The 13,871-nt window shown below is 39.4% G+C and overlaps 1 protein-coding gene across 2 annotated transcripts in view; it reads left to right on the top strand.

The window, feature by feature from the left end:
- Positions 1-13,871, top strand: part of NDFIP2 (Nedd4 family interacting protein 2) — an 82,058-nt gene that overhangs the window by 37,088 nt on the left and 31,099 nt on the right. For both annotated transcript variants that reach the window (XM_004704380.2, XM_045283787.1), the window contains exon 3: positions 8,222-8,355. In XM_004704380.2, the coding sequence (XP_004704437.2) occupies positions 8,222-8,355 (134 nt within the window). The remainder of the gene's footprint in view (positions 1-8,221; positions 8,356-13,871) is intronic.

Below are 13,871 nucleotides of genomic sequence, written 5' to 3'. Positions count from 1 at the left end.
TGCACCCCTGAAACAATTGCTCTGAGATAGTCTAAAACATAACTAAAGATATCTCCTGAAGTCTTTTAAAATTTTTTTATTAAATACTTTTATTGGGGTCTTTTACAATCTCTTATCACAACCTATACATTCATCCATTGTGTCAAGAAAGCACATTTGCACATATGCTGCCATCATTTTCAAAGCATTCTCTTCCGACTTGAGCCCCTGATATCAGCTCTCCATTTCTTCCCCCTCTCTCCTCCACCCGCCCTTCCTCATGAACCCTTGATAAGTTATAGATTATTTATTTTCATATCTTACATCATCCTCTGTCGCCACTCACCCACTTTTCCGTTGTTTGTCCCCCTGGGAGAGGTTTCTCGGTTGATCCTTGTGATTGATTCCCCCCCTGTACCCCCACCCTCTCCTAATCCTCCTGGTATCTCTACTCTCATTGTTGGCCCCTGTGTTACGGGTTCTTATCTGTAGCAGTGTGCATGCTCTGGTCTGATCCGAATTATAAGGTAGATTTGAGGTCATGATAGTGGTGGGAAGGAAGCACCAAAGAACTAGAGGGGAAAAAAAAACCAAAAAAAACCTAGAGGGAAGTTTTCATTGGTGCTATATTGCACCCTGACTGGCTCATCCCTTTCCTGTGACCCCTCTGTGAGGGGATGTCCAATTGTCTACAGACGGGCATTGGGTCTCCACTCATGCGCGCTTTCTCCCCCTCCCCCATGATTTTGTTCTGGGTCTTAGATGCTCGATACCTGATCCCATCAATACCTCATGATCACACAGATTGGTATGCTTCTTCCTTGTGGACTTCGTTGCTTCTCAGCTAGATGGCCTTGTCTGTCTTTAAGCTTTTAAGACCCCAGACACTATATCTTTTGATAGCCGGACACCATCAGCTTTCTTGACCACATTTGCTTATGCACCCATTATGTCTTCATTGTGATTGTATTGGGAAAGTGAGCATCACAGAATGCCAGTTTGTTAGAACAAAGTGTTCTTGTGTTGAGGGAATACTTGAGTCGAGGCCTAATGTCCATCTCCAACCTTAATTCTTAATATATAGATAAGAGTACATAGTTCTATTCCCCTCTTGTTATATGTGTATTTACATATGTACATGCCTGTATTTAGCCCTCTACAAATGTCCTTTGCCTCCAGGGTCTTTGTTCCATTTCCTTTTACTTTCATCTTGTCCCACCATCATGTTTGACCTTCATTTGGGGATTTAATAATTCCTCGCTGCTGCAGTTAAGCCTCATTAGGCATTCTTTCCATTGTTTTTAGTTCACTTGTTCCCTTGTCCCTGGGTTGGTTTCCCCTTCCCTCTTTCCTTTCCCCCACCTTCCTGTCTCCCATATCCCCCTGGAACCATTGGTCCCATTCTTTTCATCTCCGAATTATTTATCCCGCCTATCTTATCTAGATAGCATGAAGATACATTAATAAGTGCAAGAACCAGGCAAAGCCAAATAAAACCACAAAGGAAGTCAAAACCAACAAAACACAAACAACAGCCAAAGAAAATAAAAACAAAATAACAATAACAAAAAGAAAGCACTGACAAAAATAGAAAAACCTATGAATGGTTCAAGATCTGCTTGTTGGCCTTTTATTTAAAAAAAATTATTTTATTGGGGGCTCGTACAATTCTCATCACAATTCATACATACATCCATTGTGTCAAGCACATATGCACATTTGTTGCCCTCATCATTCTCAAAACATTTGCCTCCCACTCTAGCCCCTAATATCAGTTGCTTATTTTCCCCCTCCCTCCCCACTCCCCCTCCCTCATGAACCCTTCATAGTTCATTAATTATTATAGTTTTGTCATAAATTACACTGTCCGATGTTTCCCTCCGCCCTCTTCTCTGCTGTCCATCCCCCAGGGAGGAGGCAATACTTAGATTCTTGTAATTGGTTCCCCCTTTCTACCCCACATTCCCTTCACTCTCCAGGCATCGTCCCTCTCACCACTTGTCCTGAAGGAGTCATCTATACTGGATTCCCTGTGTTTCCAGTTACTATCTGTACCAAGGTACATCCTCTGGTCCAGCCAGATTTGTAAGGTAGAATTGGGATCATGATAGTGGGGGGGAGGAAGCATTAAAGAACTAGAGGAAAGTTAAATGTTTCATCGTTGCTACCCTGCACCCTGATTGACTCGTCTCCTCCCCACAACCCCTCAGTAAGGGGGTGTTCAGTTGCCCACTGATGGGCTTTGAGTCTCCACTGCACTCACCCACCTTTACAATGATATGATTTTTTTGTTCTTTGATGCTCGATACCTGATCCCTTCGACAGCTCTTGGTCACACATGCTGTTGTGCTTCTTCTATGTGGGCTTTGTTGCTTCTGAGCCAGTTGTCCGCTTGTTTATCTTCAAGCCTTTAAGACCCCAGGTGCTATATCTTTTGATAGCCTGACACCATCAGCTTTCTTCACCACCTTTGCATATGCACACGTTTGTCTTCAGTGATCGTATCAGGAAGGTGGACACCCACTGATCTGAGTTTTAGTTCTTTGATGTCAGATAACTGTTCCCTTCTGCACCTCGTGGTCAGTCAGGCTGGTGTGTGTTTGTTGGCCTTTATGAGTGTTTTCCAGTCGAGTCTGATGGGGTGCCACACTCTGCATCCAAAGTCTATTTTTGGTATTACCTGGGGATTTCATCACTTTGCTCCCTTTGCTGCTCTGTTGCATGCCCTTACTATTTCGCTACAGCATGATGGGTCAGATTGTGTGCTATTCCCGCACTGTGTCTCCAGTGTTGTCCCCCACAGCGCCATGGTTTAGTGAGGGACATCGTGTCTCATGGTGGGGCTGGCCCTGTGGTCCTCTCTGTGTGTTGTCTGCTCCTAGCAAGAATATCGTCCTCGGGACTTGGTGGGCCAGGATGTCCTCTCCTTGCTCTCCATCCCTTTTTATTTCTTCCGTATGCTCTAATCTGATGTGCCCCTCTCCCCAAGCTGTAGCCCCAGTGCTATCCTCTGAAGTGCATTCTTCTGAAAGGGGTGTGGGGGTGTCCACATAGTTAGATTGGGCTGGCCCTGCAGACCTCTATTAGTTCCCTGGTACATGCTGATATGTTATATCCATGTCTTGGCGAATGCAGTTGAAGTCTGGTCTCTTTCTCCTTTTCCTGTGGAGATATAAACAATACCCTCCCCCTCCCCTTGGGGGTTAATGTCCTGCCCCCCAATCCCCATGTCTTTTTTTTTTCTTTTTCCTCCTCTTATTTAGTGGCTGCTGTATGTATCCTTTGATTGGGTTTGGCCCCTGCCATAGTTGCCGGACCTCACCCCAGGGATGTATGTATATAGTAGCTTTTCCCCTATACCCTGTTTTTTTTTTTTTTTTAAGCTTACCTCAGTGGACTCATGTTGTACTTGGCTTACTTCACTTAGCATGATTTCCTCCAGTTCTTCCCATGCAGCCATGTGCTTCATGCGTTCATCGATGTATGTATGTATGTGTACCACGGTTTTTTGATTCATTTGTCTGTTGTTGGAAGTTTGGGTTGTTTCCAACTCCTTGCATTTGTGACCTGTGCCGCAATGAACACAGATGTCTGGCCATGGTTTGTTTCTTGCCTCTTCTGTGTATATGCCCAGTAGGGAGATTGCTGGGTCATATGGTAGCTCAATCTCCATCTGTTTTAGATCTCGCCAAATCGATTTCCATAATGGCTGTGTGTACCTACAAGTCCACCAGCAGTGGAAAAGAGTTTCTGTCTCCCCACAGCCCCTCCAACACTTGTTACTTTCTTATTTTTTGAATTGGGCTTTCTTTGAGGGTGTTACGTGGTATCTCATTGTTGTTTCAATTTGCATTTCTCTTATGGTTAATGATTGGGAACATTTTCTCATATGTTTATTGGTCATTCGGATTTCTGCCCCTGCGAAACTTCTGTTCAGGTCCTTTGCCCACCTCCTCAGTGGGCAGTTAGTTTTTTTCTTATTGTAAGCTTGCAAAGTATTGTACATTTTAGCAGTAAGGCCTTTGTCTGATTTGTCATTGCTAAAGATGTTTTCCCAATCTGTGGGCTCTCTTAGTACTACTCTCTTGGTGAATTCTTTCGATGTATACAGGTGATTTATCTTCCCTATATCCCACTAGTCAATTTGTTACTCCTCTGTATTTGTATCCTTCCCTATTTCTGATATCCTATGTATTCCATGTGCCAAGGTTCTCAGGTTTGTCCCAATTCCCTGATTAATGGCTCTAATAGTTTGGGGTTTTACCTCAAGGTCTGTGATCCACCTTAAGTTTATTCTTGTGTGTGGAGTGAGGTAAGGGTCTTGCTTTATTTTTCTGCTGGTAGATATCCATTTTTTTCCAGCACCACGTTTTTAAGAGGGCATCCACTTCCTATTTGATATTTTTTGGGCCCTTATCAAAGATCAGTTGTCTGTATGCTGATGTTTTTATTTCTGGGTTTTTAGCTCTTTTCCATAGGTCTGAATATCTGTCGTTATACCAGTACCACACTGTTTTGACCACTGTGGCTATATAAGATGTGCTTAAAGTCAGGTAGAGAAAGCCCTCCCACTGTGTCCTTCCTGAGGAATTCTCTGCTAATTCAGGGCTTCTTCCCTCTCCATATGAAGTTGGTTATCAGTTTTTCTATTTCTTTGAAGAAAGATGAGGGTAATGTATCAGGATTGCATTAAAATTATATAGTGCCTTGGGCAGAACTGCCATCATCACTATATTGAGTTTTCCAATCCAGGAGCATGGGATATTCTTCCATTTGTTGAGGTCACTCTTGGTTTCTTATAATACTGTTCTGTAATTTTCATCGTACAAATCTTTTGTTGTTTTAGTCAGGTATATCCCTAGATATTTCAATTGTGCTCGGCTATTGTAAAGGGTACACCACCTTTTAAATGGCCTCTTCTGTGATCTTGTCTCTTGTGTATAGCAGTCCGATAGATTTCTGTTTGTTTATTTTGTATTCTGCCAATTTGCCATATTCCTCTATTGCTTCCAACACTCCATTTGTAGAGTTTTGGGGATTTTCGATGTATAAAATCATATCGTCTGCGAATAACAACAGTATCGCCCCTTCCTTACCCAAATGAATACTTTTGATGCCTTTTCTTTGTATTATGTTGTTATCTGGACCATCAGTACGATGTTAAATAGGAGTGGGGACAAGGGTATACTTATCTAATACCCTTTTTCAGTGGAATTGTATTTGTCTTTTCTCCATTGATTACCACATTGGCTGTTAGTTTTTCATATATAGCTTGTATAATTAGGAATTTTCCTTTCATTCCTATCTTGAGTGTCTTAAACAGAATGGGTGTTAGATGTTGTCGAATGCTTTTTCCGCATCTATCGATAATATTATCATGTGGTTCTAAGAATTCTTCATGTCAGTGATACTGATGGTCTTTTGTATGTTGAATCATCCCTGCATTCCTGGTTTCAATCTCACTTGGTCTTGGTGAATTACTATTTTTTTAATAGACTTTTGTATTCTGTTGGCCAGTATCTTGTTAAGGATTTTTGCATCGATGTTCATTAGGGAAATAGGTCTGTAGTTCGTAGTTTTTGTGGGATCTTTGCCTGCTTTAGTTATCACAGTTACACTAACTTCATAGAAAGAGTTTGTGTAGGATTGGTGTCAGTTCTTCCTTGAATATTTGGTAGAATTCTCCTGTGAAGCTATTTGGCACCAGGGGATTTTTGTTGTTGTTGGTAATCCCTTGATAACCTTGTCGGTTTCTTCTATTGGTATGGGTTTTTTGAGGTTCTTGACGTCCATCTGGCATAGTCTATGGAGGGATTGTTTTTCCAAGTGTTTGTCTATGTCTTCTAAGTTATTAAATTTGTTAGAATACAGGCCTTCATAGTACTGTGTAAATTACCTTTTGATTTCATCGGGGTCCGTTGTAGTGTCCCCTGTTTTCATCCCGCATCCTTGCTATTGAAATCTGTTCCTGCCTTTCTTTAGTTAGGTTTGCCGGCGGTCCATCAATTCTGTTAATCCTTCCAAAGAACCAAGTTTTAGCTGCATTAATTTCTTCCCTAGTTTTTTTGTTTACCCTCTCCTGTATCTCAGCTCTGATTTTTACGATTTCTTTTGCTATTTGTAGAATTGTTTTGTAGACTCTGCTCTAATTGGTGTATGTTTTGTTCCAGTGTATCAATTATAAGTCTCTCTTCATTTTTCATGTGTGCATGTGTTGCTTTCAGCCTTCCTCTGATAAATGCCTTTGCTGTGTTCCAAAGATTTTGGTATGTCGTATTTTCATTCTCATTGATTTCTAGAAACTTCCTGATTTCATCTCTGATCTGGGCCAATACCCAATCCTTTTGAAATAGTTATTCATCCTCCAATTGTTTGCCCTTGTTATTTTCATCCTCCTTTTTGTTGATTTCCAGGCTATGGCATAGTGGTCGGAGAGAAATCTATATAATCCCTATGAGCTTGAATTTACTCAGTTTTGACTTGTTTCCTAGCATGTGATCTGTCTTCAAGTATGTGCCATGTGGGCTTGAAATGAATGTGAATTTTTTGCGTTTGGGTGGAAAGCTCTGAAAATATCTTACCAGGCTAAGTCATCCTTGTTTATATCTATAGTCTCCTTGTTAAATTTCTTACCCTGTGATCTGTAGTTTTCAAGGAGTAGTGTATTAAAGTCACCCACTGTAATCGCTGAGCCTGTGTCTTCTTTTTTCATCTTTTGGAGTGTTTTATTTATTATGGGTCTCTTGTTGGGTGCGTATGTATTTATTATGCTTAGTGGTTCTTGATCTGTTCCCTTGAGCATTATATAATGCCCCTCCTTGTCTCTTGTTATGACTTGTACCTTGAGATCAATTTTGTCAGAGATGAAGATTGTTACTCCTGCTTTTTTTTCATTGCCATTTGCTTGGTATATTTTTCTCCAGCCTTTAATTCTCTACCTGTTTCTCTCTGCAAGCTTGAGATGTGTCTCCTCTAGGCAGCAGATCGACAGGTTATGTTTTCTAAGCCAGTCTGTTAGCCTCTGCCTTTTAATGCCTGAGTTCACTCCATTGATATTCGGTGTTATCCATCTGTGGACTCTGTGATGTCATACTGTACCTTTTGCGTTGGGTGTTTTCTTACCTACATATCTTATTAGTTTGTGTTGTGTGTGTGTGGTTCATTCTTGCCTTCTTTCCATTATTGAGCTAATGCTATCTTGGGGGCTGTTTTCTCTTTTTCGCCCTCTGGGTGGAGTTATTCTATGTGACGGTCTCTTATTTGCGTTATGTGAGTGTTGATCTTCTGCCCTTACTGGGTCGGCTATGGTCTTTTGTAGGGTTGGGTATATTTTTATGTATTCTCTGAAGTTTTCCTTGTCTGGGATGACTTACTTCTCCATCTATCTTAATAGATAATTTGGCTGAATGTAGTATTCTTGGGTTTGAGTTATTTTCCTTCAATTTTTGGAATATGTTACTCTTCTCCCTCCTCTTTATCGTGCCTGCTGACAAGCCTGAACATATTCTTATTTGGGTACCTTCCCTGAAGTCATTTTAACACCGAACAGTAGTTTAGCTTAACTAGTGAAAGAAACATCTACATTAACCATGCTCTTTTAAGGATCACCTAGTGTGTAGGATCAAAGTGACAACAATAACTTGAAAAATTAATTTGGAACTTAGACAAAATCTTAGGTGTTTGAGTATATGTTAATGAGGAAGAACTTAATGGAAAAGTAGGTTGAGATGGTATCAGAGCTTCATTTAATCAATGTTAGAGGTGTGCATGTAAAAGTGGTTTGATTAGCATATGTTTTGCTGTGTATATTCTAAACAAAATAAAATTAAAATATATGTATAACTGGGGCTAGCATAAGATTAGGCATATAAAACCCTGTTTTTGGTCATATTAGGTAAAAACAGCATAGGATTATAGTAGTAATTTATATGTTACATATAACAGGGAATGGAGCCCTGGTGGCACTGCCAACTTCAAGGTCTGTGGTTTAAACCCACCAATTGCTCCACAGGACAAAGATGAGACTGCTTGTTCCTGTAAAGAGTTAAAGTATTAGAAACCCTATGTAATAAGGCTGCTATGAATGAGTCAGAATAGACTCAATAGTTGTTATTGTTTTGAGTTTAAATTTTATAACATATAGGATTGCAATAAAAGAAGTATTTTATAAATTAATAACTTATTATACCTATGTAGCAATCATGTCAATTCTTGTAAATGGTTATTTTTTTTCTTTTTTCAGATTCAGAAGTTTATAATGAATTTTATCCTGTGCCACCTCCCTACAGTGTTGCTACCACTCTACCTACATATGATGAAGCTGAGAAGGCTAAAGCTGATGCAATGGCAGCTGCAGCAGCAGAAACACCTCAAAGAGTAAGAAAATTTAGCTCTTTTTGATCATATTTTTATCAATATGTACTACATTTAGTAATTGGGCACCCTGGTGGTGCTGTGGTTTAGGTATTGAGATACTAACCACAAGAGATCATCAGTTCAAACCCACCTGCTTTTCCATAAGAGAGAAATGAAGTTGTGTGTTCCCATAAAGATTTAAAGTGTCAGAAACCATATATATATATATATATATATATATATATATATATATATATGGGGGTACAGTGTCCCACCCACCCCCAAACTGGAATTGTCTGGGCAGAGCAGAGCTATGGTTGACATTTTTGTTCCTTTGGGAAGTTGATGGATCCCCAGAACAAGGTTCATCAACATTTCACCTTTTTCAAAACAAGAAAACCACTCGTACACTTGATTTTTTTCACTAAAAGCTATGGTAATACACATTTTTCTCAGTAGGCAAACATCAAGCAACTCCCTCTGAGTTAGTGCACCCAGTGGGGTTGCCTGAGATGGTTCTCTGTTTTGCTTTACTTAAAACTCATTTTTTGTAATGGTCGATTTAAGAGAACAGCGTGCAGCTGTGAGATTTTGTTTCCTGCTTAGGAAAAATGTCAGAGAAACTGTTGTGATGTTGAACACAGCTTACAAGGACAGTGCTTTTAGTGAAAAAAATCAAGTGTACGAGTGGTTTTCTCGTTTTGAAAAAGGTGAAATGTTGATGAACCTTGTTCTGGGGATCCATCAACTTCCCAAAGGAACAAAAATGTCAACTTGTAGTACATTTGGGGTTTGTTCCACCAGGTCAGACTGTTAATCAAGCTTTCTGTTTATTGCATAACTGTGTGGGACAAAAGAGGCCTGATTTATGGCAGATGGTGACTGGTTTTGCCACCGACAATGCACTTCCTCATGCAGGCATCTCTGTGCTCCAGTCTTTGCCAAAAACCAGCTTGCTTCTCTTGCCCCATGCGCTTTACTCATCTGACCTCACTCTGACTTCTTTTCGTTTCAATGAGTGAATAGGGACATGAAAGAACAGGGATTTGAGGATGTAGAAGGGGTGAGGAGAAAAATGAGGGAGGTACCGTCAGCCATCCAAACAGATGAGTTTGCAAAATGTTTCCAAGAATGGAATCGCAGATTTGACAAATGTATTGAGTGTAATAGAGAATGCATTGAAGGTGATAAGGTTGCTTTGTAAAAAAATTTAAATATATAGCTCTGAAGAAAAAATTCTGTGTTTTTTGGGGGGGATACCTCATATATACATATGGTAGCTATGAGTTGGAATAGACTTGATGGCAATGAGTTACATGTAATAAAACAAATAGTTTTCTATTTAAAAATATATATGTGGTTCTAGATTAGTTTGAATACATTCCATTTTGGTGAAAACAGCTTTCTCTTAGGTAAGCTTCCCTTCTCAAATCCTTTGACTTCCTTTTTACTGATCTTTGTTTCAGTTTATCGCAGCTTTTGGTTATCCTAAGCCTATCTTACCACTTTCTAAATCTTGATTTCAGACATTTCACTCTGACCCTCTGGGTTACTAAGGGTTGTGAGAGAAACAAATCTAGAGACACTTGTGTGTAAGAGAGCGCTTTATATCAATGAGTAATTGTATATTAAAAAAATATCCCAGCCCATTCCGATAATATCCCATATGTCTGATACCAGTCAATAAATTCCTCTTCAGACTCACGTAGCACATGCAATGATACCGAATGCAGGAAGATCACAGGCCAGTGGGTGGAAAGTCTTGTGGATCCAGTGGTAGTGGAAGCATGTCAGTGATGACTTGGATCTCCACATGACTCCTCCCAGCTCCTGGGCTCTTGCTCTATCAGCTTAGGTCCAGGATTGTCAACAGGAATGTCTTGCAGGGAGAGTGTGTGTATTTGGCCCCCAGTCAGCTGTTTAATTCCGTCACCCCTCCAAGTGAAGTCATCAGACTGGGACCTGATTGACAGTCTAGACTCCAACCCTTCCCAAGTTGACAGCAGATTATGTAACTGCCATACCCTCCCACCCCCTCTCTTTATAACTCACTCACTAGTTAGCTGACGTCAATAGTTTTTCTTCAACTGTACCTAATACCCATTGAGCACTCACTGTTCATGTTTTCATTTCCCTCTGTATATAGTTTAGATGTTATTGTTTACCACAATAAATAATGATCCCTTTTTGTCTATTCAAGTTTCATAAATTAGCATAAGCAATTCAGTGACTCACTGGATGAACTCAAGGTAGATCAGGAACTACAGAGCAGGAAAGCAATGCTAAGTTGGGAGGACTTCAAAAAAATTTTTGTCAGTTATTTAACATACCCTACTGTGGAATGTTTGAATGATGGTTAAAGATTGTACTTGCCATTTCTTTCATTTTCTTTTTTAAAAAAGTGAGTCAGTAATGTAGATGTATTTTAATTTCATTTTGCTGAAAGGAGTGATGGTACAATGGTTACACTCATGGCTGCTAACTAAAGTACTTACCCACTGATGACTCTCTCTGAGTCAAAATTGACTTGATGGAGACCTACCGATAGCATCTCGCCAGTGGAGAGTCAATGAGATATGTGGTTTTATAGTCAGGTAAAAGGGTGGAATTATTTATATTATAATTATATTATTTATATTTCAGGTGGCTATAAGCAGGTTGCTAAAATTCTGTCTGCCTCAGAGTTTTAGAGATTTTGTTGCAGCACCCTATGTTTTTCATGTTATTTATCCCATGTTATTCATGAAAAAGACACACAAAATTTTGCATTTCACGCAGAGCCAGGAGGAAGATGTATCTCTATGCATATACTCTTGCCGTTCTTTGCGCTCAGACCAGTGACTAGCTAATTTATCTGGTAACTGAGAGCTGTTCCTGAGTGATTTTCTTCCATATCTACAACTCCTTTCATTCCTGCTTCCTTCTCTCCCCTGACCCCAACACACACACACACACATGACACAACAGTGTTGAAACTTTCAGCAGCTTTGGACACAATTTTATCATGAGAGAAAGACAGTAAACCTCACACTTATTTTTTAATATCTTTTTGATCTTAGGGAAAGTCTCTATTTAATAAGTGGCATAAAGTCGAAGGGACATCAATAAGTTTATAGAAAATGGAATTAAAAGATTATGAAAAATTTCCACAGACTTTTGAAATCTCCTCATATAGCATAGTCAATAAGAATTTTTGGTGTTAGGAGGGGAGAAGCTTACAGAGGTGGGGGTCTATGAAGTGTGAATCAACTCTAGGTTGCTTAGTACGTATATGTTTGTATATGCAGTGTATACTTGAATACATTAATTAAAGGTTATCAATTAATGTTAACCTTAGAGATTTTGGAAATGGTAAAAGATATTTAAAGGAAGTACGTTGTGGGCCTAGTATCCTATACTGCTTAGTTTTCATATGTAGGGCAAAACTCTAAAGAAAATGTGGATATTAGATCTTGTTTTATTGTGGTTCAGTGGTAGAATTCTCCCCATGTAGGAAACCTGGGTTTGCTATCCAGCCAGTGGACCTCCTGGGCAACTGACAGTTTTTAGTGGAGCTGCCAAACTAAGATGGACTAGAAAAGAAATCTTATTATCTGTTTCTGAAAAATCCTCCAACCCCCCCTGCATAAGGATCACAATAATCCAAAGCACAATCAATCATGGCATTGCTGCAGACTAGGCATCATTTTGTTCTATTGTACCTATGCAGTGAAAACTAACAACATAGATGATTTGAGTAAAGCATAAAGGTAGCTTTATTTATTTTGGATAAAAAACTAAAGTGTTAAGATTTTATCCCTTCCATACCCTAGTACCTGTTATGGGTAAGTGTTGTCTTTCTATTATTATGTATGTAGGTTTGCCAAGAGGCTATAGAATAATTAAATAGATTTGTAGAAATAAATTACTCATTCTAAATATTTGAATTCAATGACTTTATAAAACTTTCAGAATATGTCTCGTTAGAACAAGATCAGTTAGGGTCATCTTTATAACCGTATGATTTGTTTCTCAGTTAACTTACCATAGATTATTTTAGTCACTTGCTTTTTACCATATGAACAGTACTTGATAAAGTTTGAGCAACTCCATATTTTTAGTATTTGTATTTATATTTCCAGGACCTAGAAATAATTATCTATTTTTTGTATTTAATAAATGATAGTAAGTAGTGTTATTTTTCCTCTGTAACACAGGAAATTAAGAAAAAATATGTAGGTTCTTTATTATAGCACTTTATTTGAAGAAATACTAATGTAATTGAAATTTTTACATAAACACTAAAATTAATATATATTTTAAAAATCATTTTCTTGGGGGCTCTTACAGCTCTTACCACAATCCATCCATTCATCCATTGTGTCAAGCGCATTTATACATATGTTGCTGTCGTTTTCAACATTTTCTTTCTGCTTGAATCCTTGGTATCAGCTCATTCCCCCCCACTCCCCCCAGCCATCCCTCCTTCACAAACCCTTGATAATTTATAAATTATTATTTTTTTCATGTCTTACGTTGACCGCTGTCTCCCTTCACCCACTTTTCTGTTGTTCACCCCCCTGGGAGGAGGTTTTATGTTGATCATTGTGATCCCCCCCACACACACACTCCTTTCTCCCTGCACCTTCCCCTTACCCTCCTGGTATCGCTACTCTCATTATTGGTCCCAAGTGCTTTATCTTTCCTGGATTCCCTGTGTTGCCAGCTCGTATCTGTACCAGTGTACATGCTCTGGTCTAGCAGATTTGTAAGGTAGAATTGGGGTCATGATAGTGGTGGGGGCAAGCATTAAAGAACTAGAGAGAAGTTGTATGTTGCAACAGTGCTGTACTGCACCCTGCCTGGCTCATTTCTCCCTTGAGGCCCCTTCTGTAAGGGAATGTCCAGTTGTCTACAGATGGGCTGTGGCTCTCCATTCCGCCCTACCCCTCATTTACATCGATAAGATTTTTGGTTCTGGGTCTTTGATGCCCTGTACTTATGCCATCAACACCTCAGGAACACACAGGCTGATGTGCTTCTTCCATGTGGACTTTGTTGCTTCTCAGCTATATGGCCGCTTGTTTATCTTCAAACCTTTAAGACCCTAGATGCTATGTCTTTTGATAGCTGGGCACCATCAGCTTTCTTCACCACATTTGCTTATCTTCAGTGATCATGTCAGGGAAGGTGAGTATCCTAGAATGCCAGGTTATTAGAACAAAGTGTTATTGCGTTGAGGGAGGACTTGAGTACAGGCCCCATTTCCATCTGCTACCTTAATATTTAACATATAAATATATGTACATAGATCTATTTCCATACCCTTATATATAAATATGTTTACATATGTACATGTCTGTATTTAGACCTTTATAAATGCCCTTTACCTCGTAGTTCTTTCTTCTATTTTCTTTTACTTTCCTGTTTTGCCATTATTATGTTTGACCTTCATTTGGCTTTCAGTAATTTCTCTAGGCTACATTGCACTTGATCAAGCCCCACCAGTCATGTTATGCCCTCCTTGCCATTGGTTTTAAATCACTTGTTGCTCCCTT

Source organism: Echinops telfairi, unplaced genomic scaffold, assembly GCF_000313985.2.
Source record: "Echinops telfairi isolate 266 unplaced genomic scaffold, ASM31398v2 ScPeMD7_7467;HRSCAF=8505_0, whole genome shotgun sequence".
NCBI lineage: Eukaryota > Metazoa > Chordata > Mammalia > Afrosoricida > Tenrecidae > Echinops > Echinops telfairi.
This window is presented reverse-complemented; position numbering and strand designations above follow the sequence as displayed.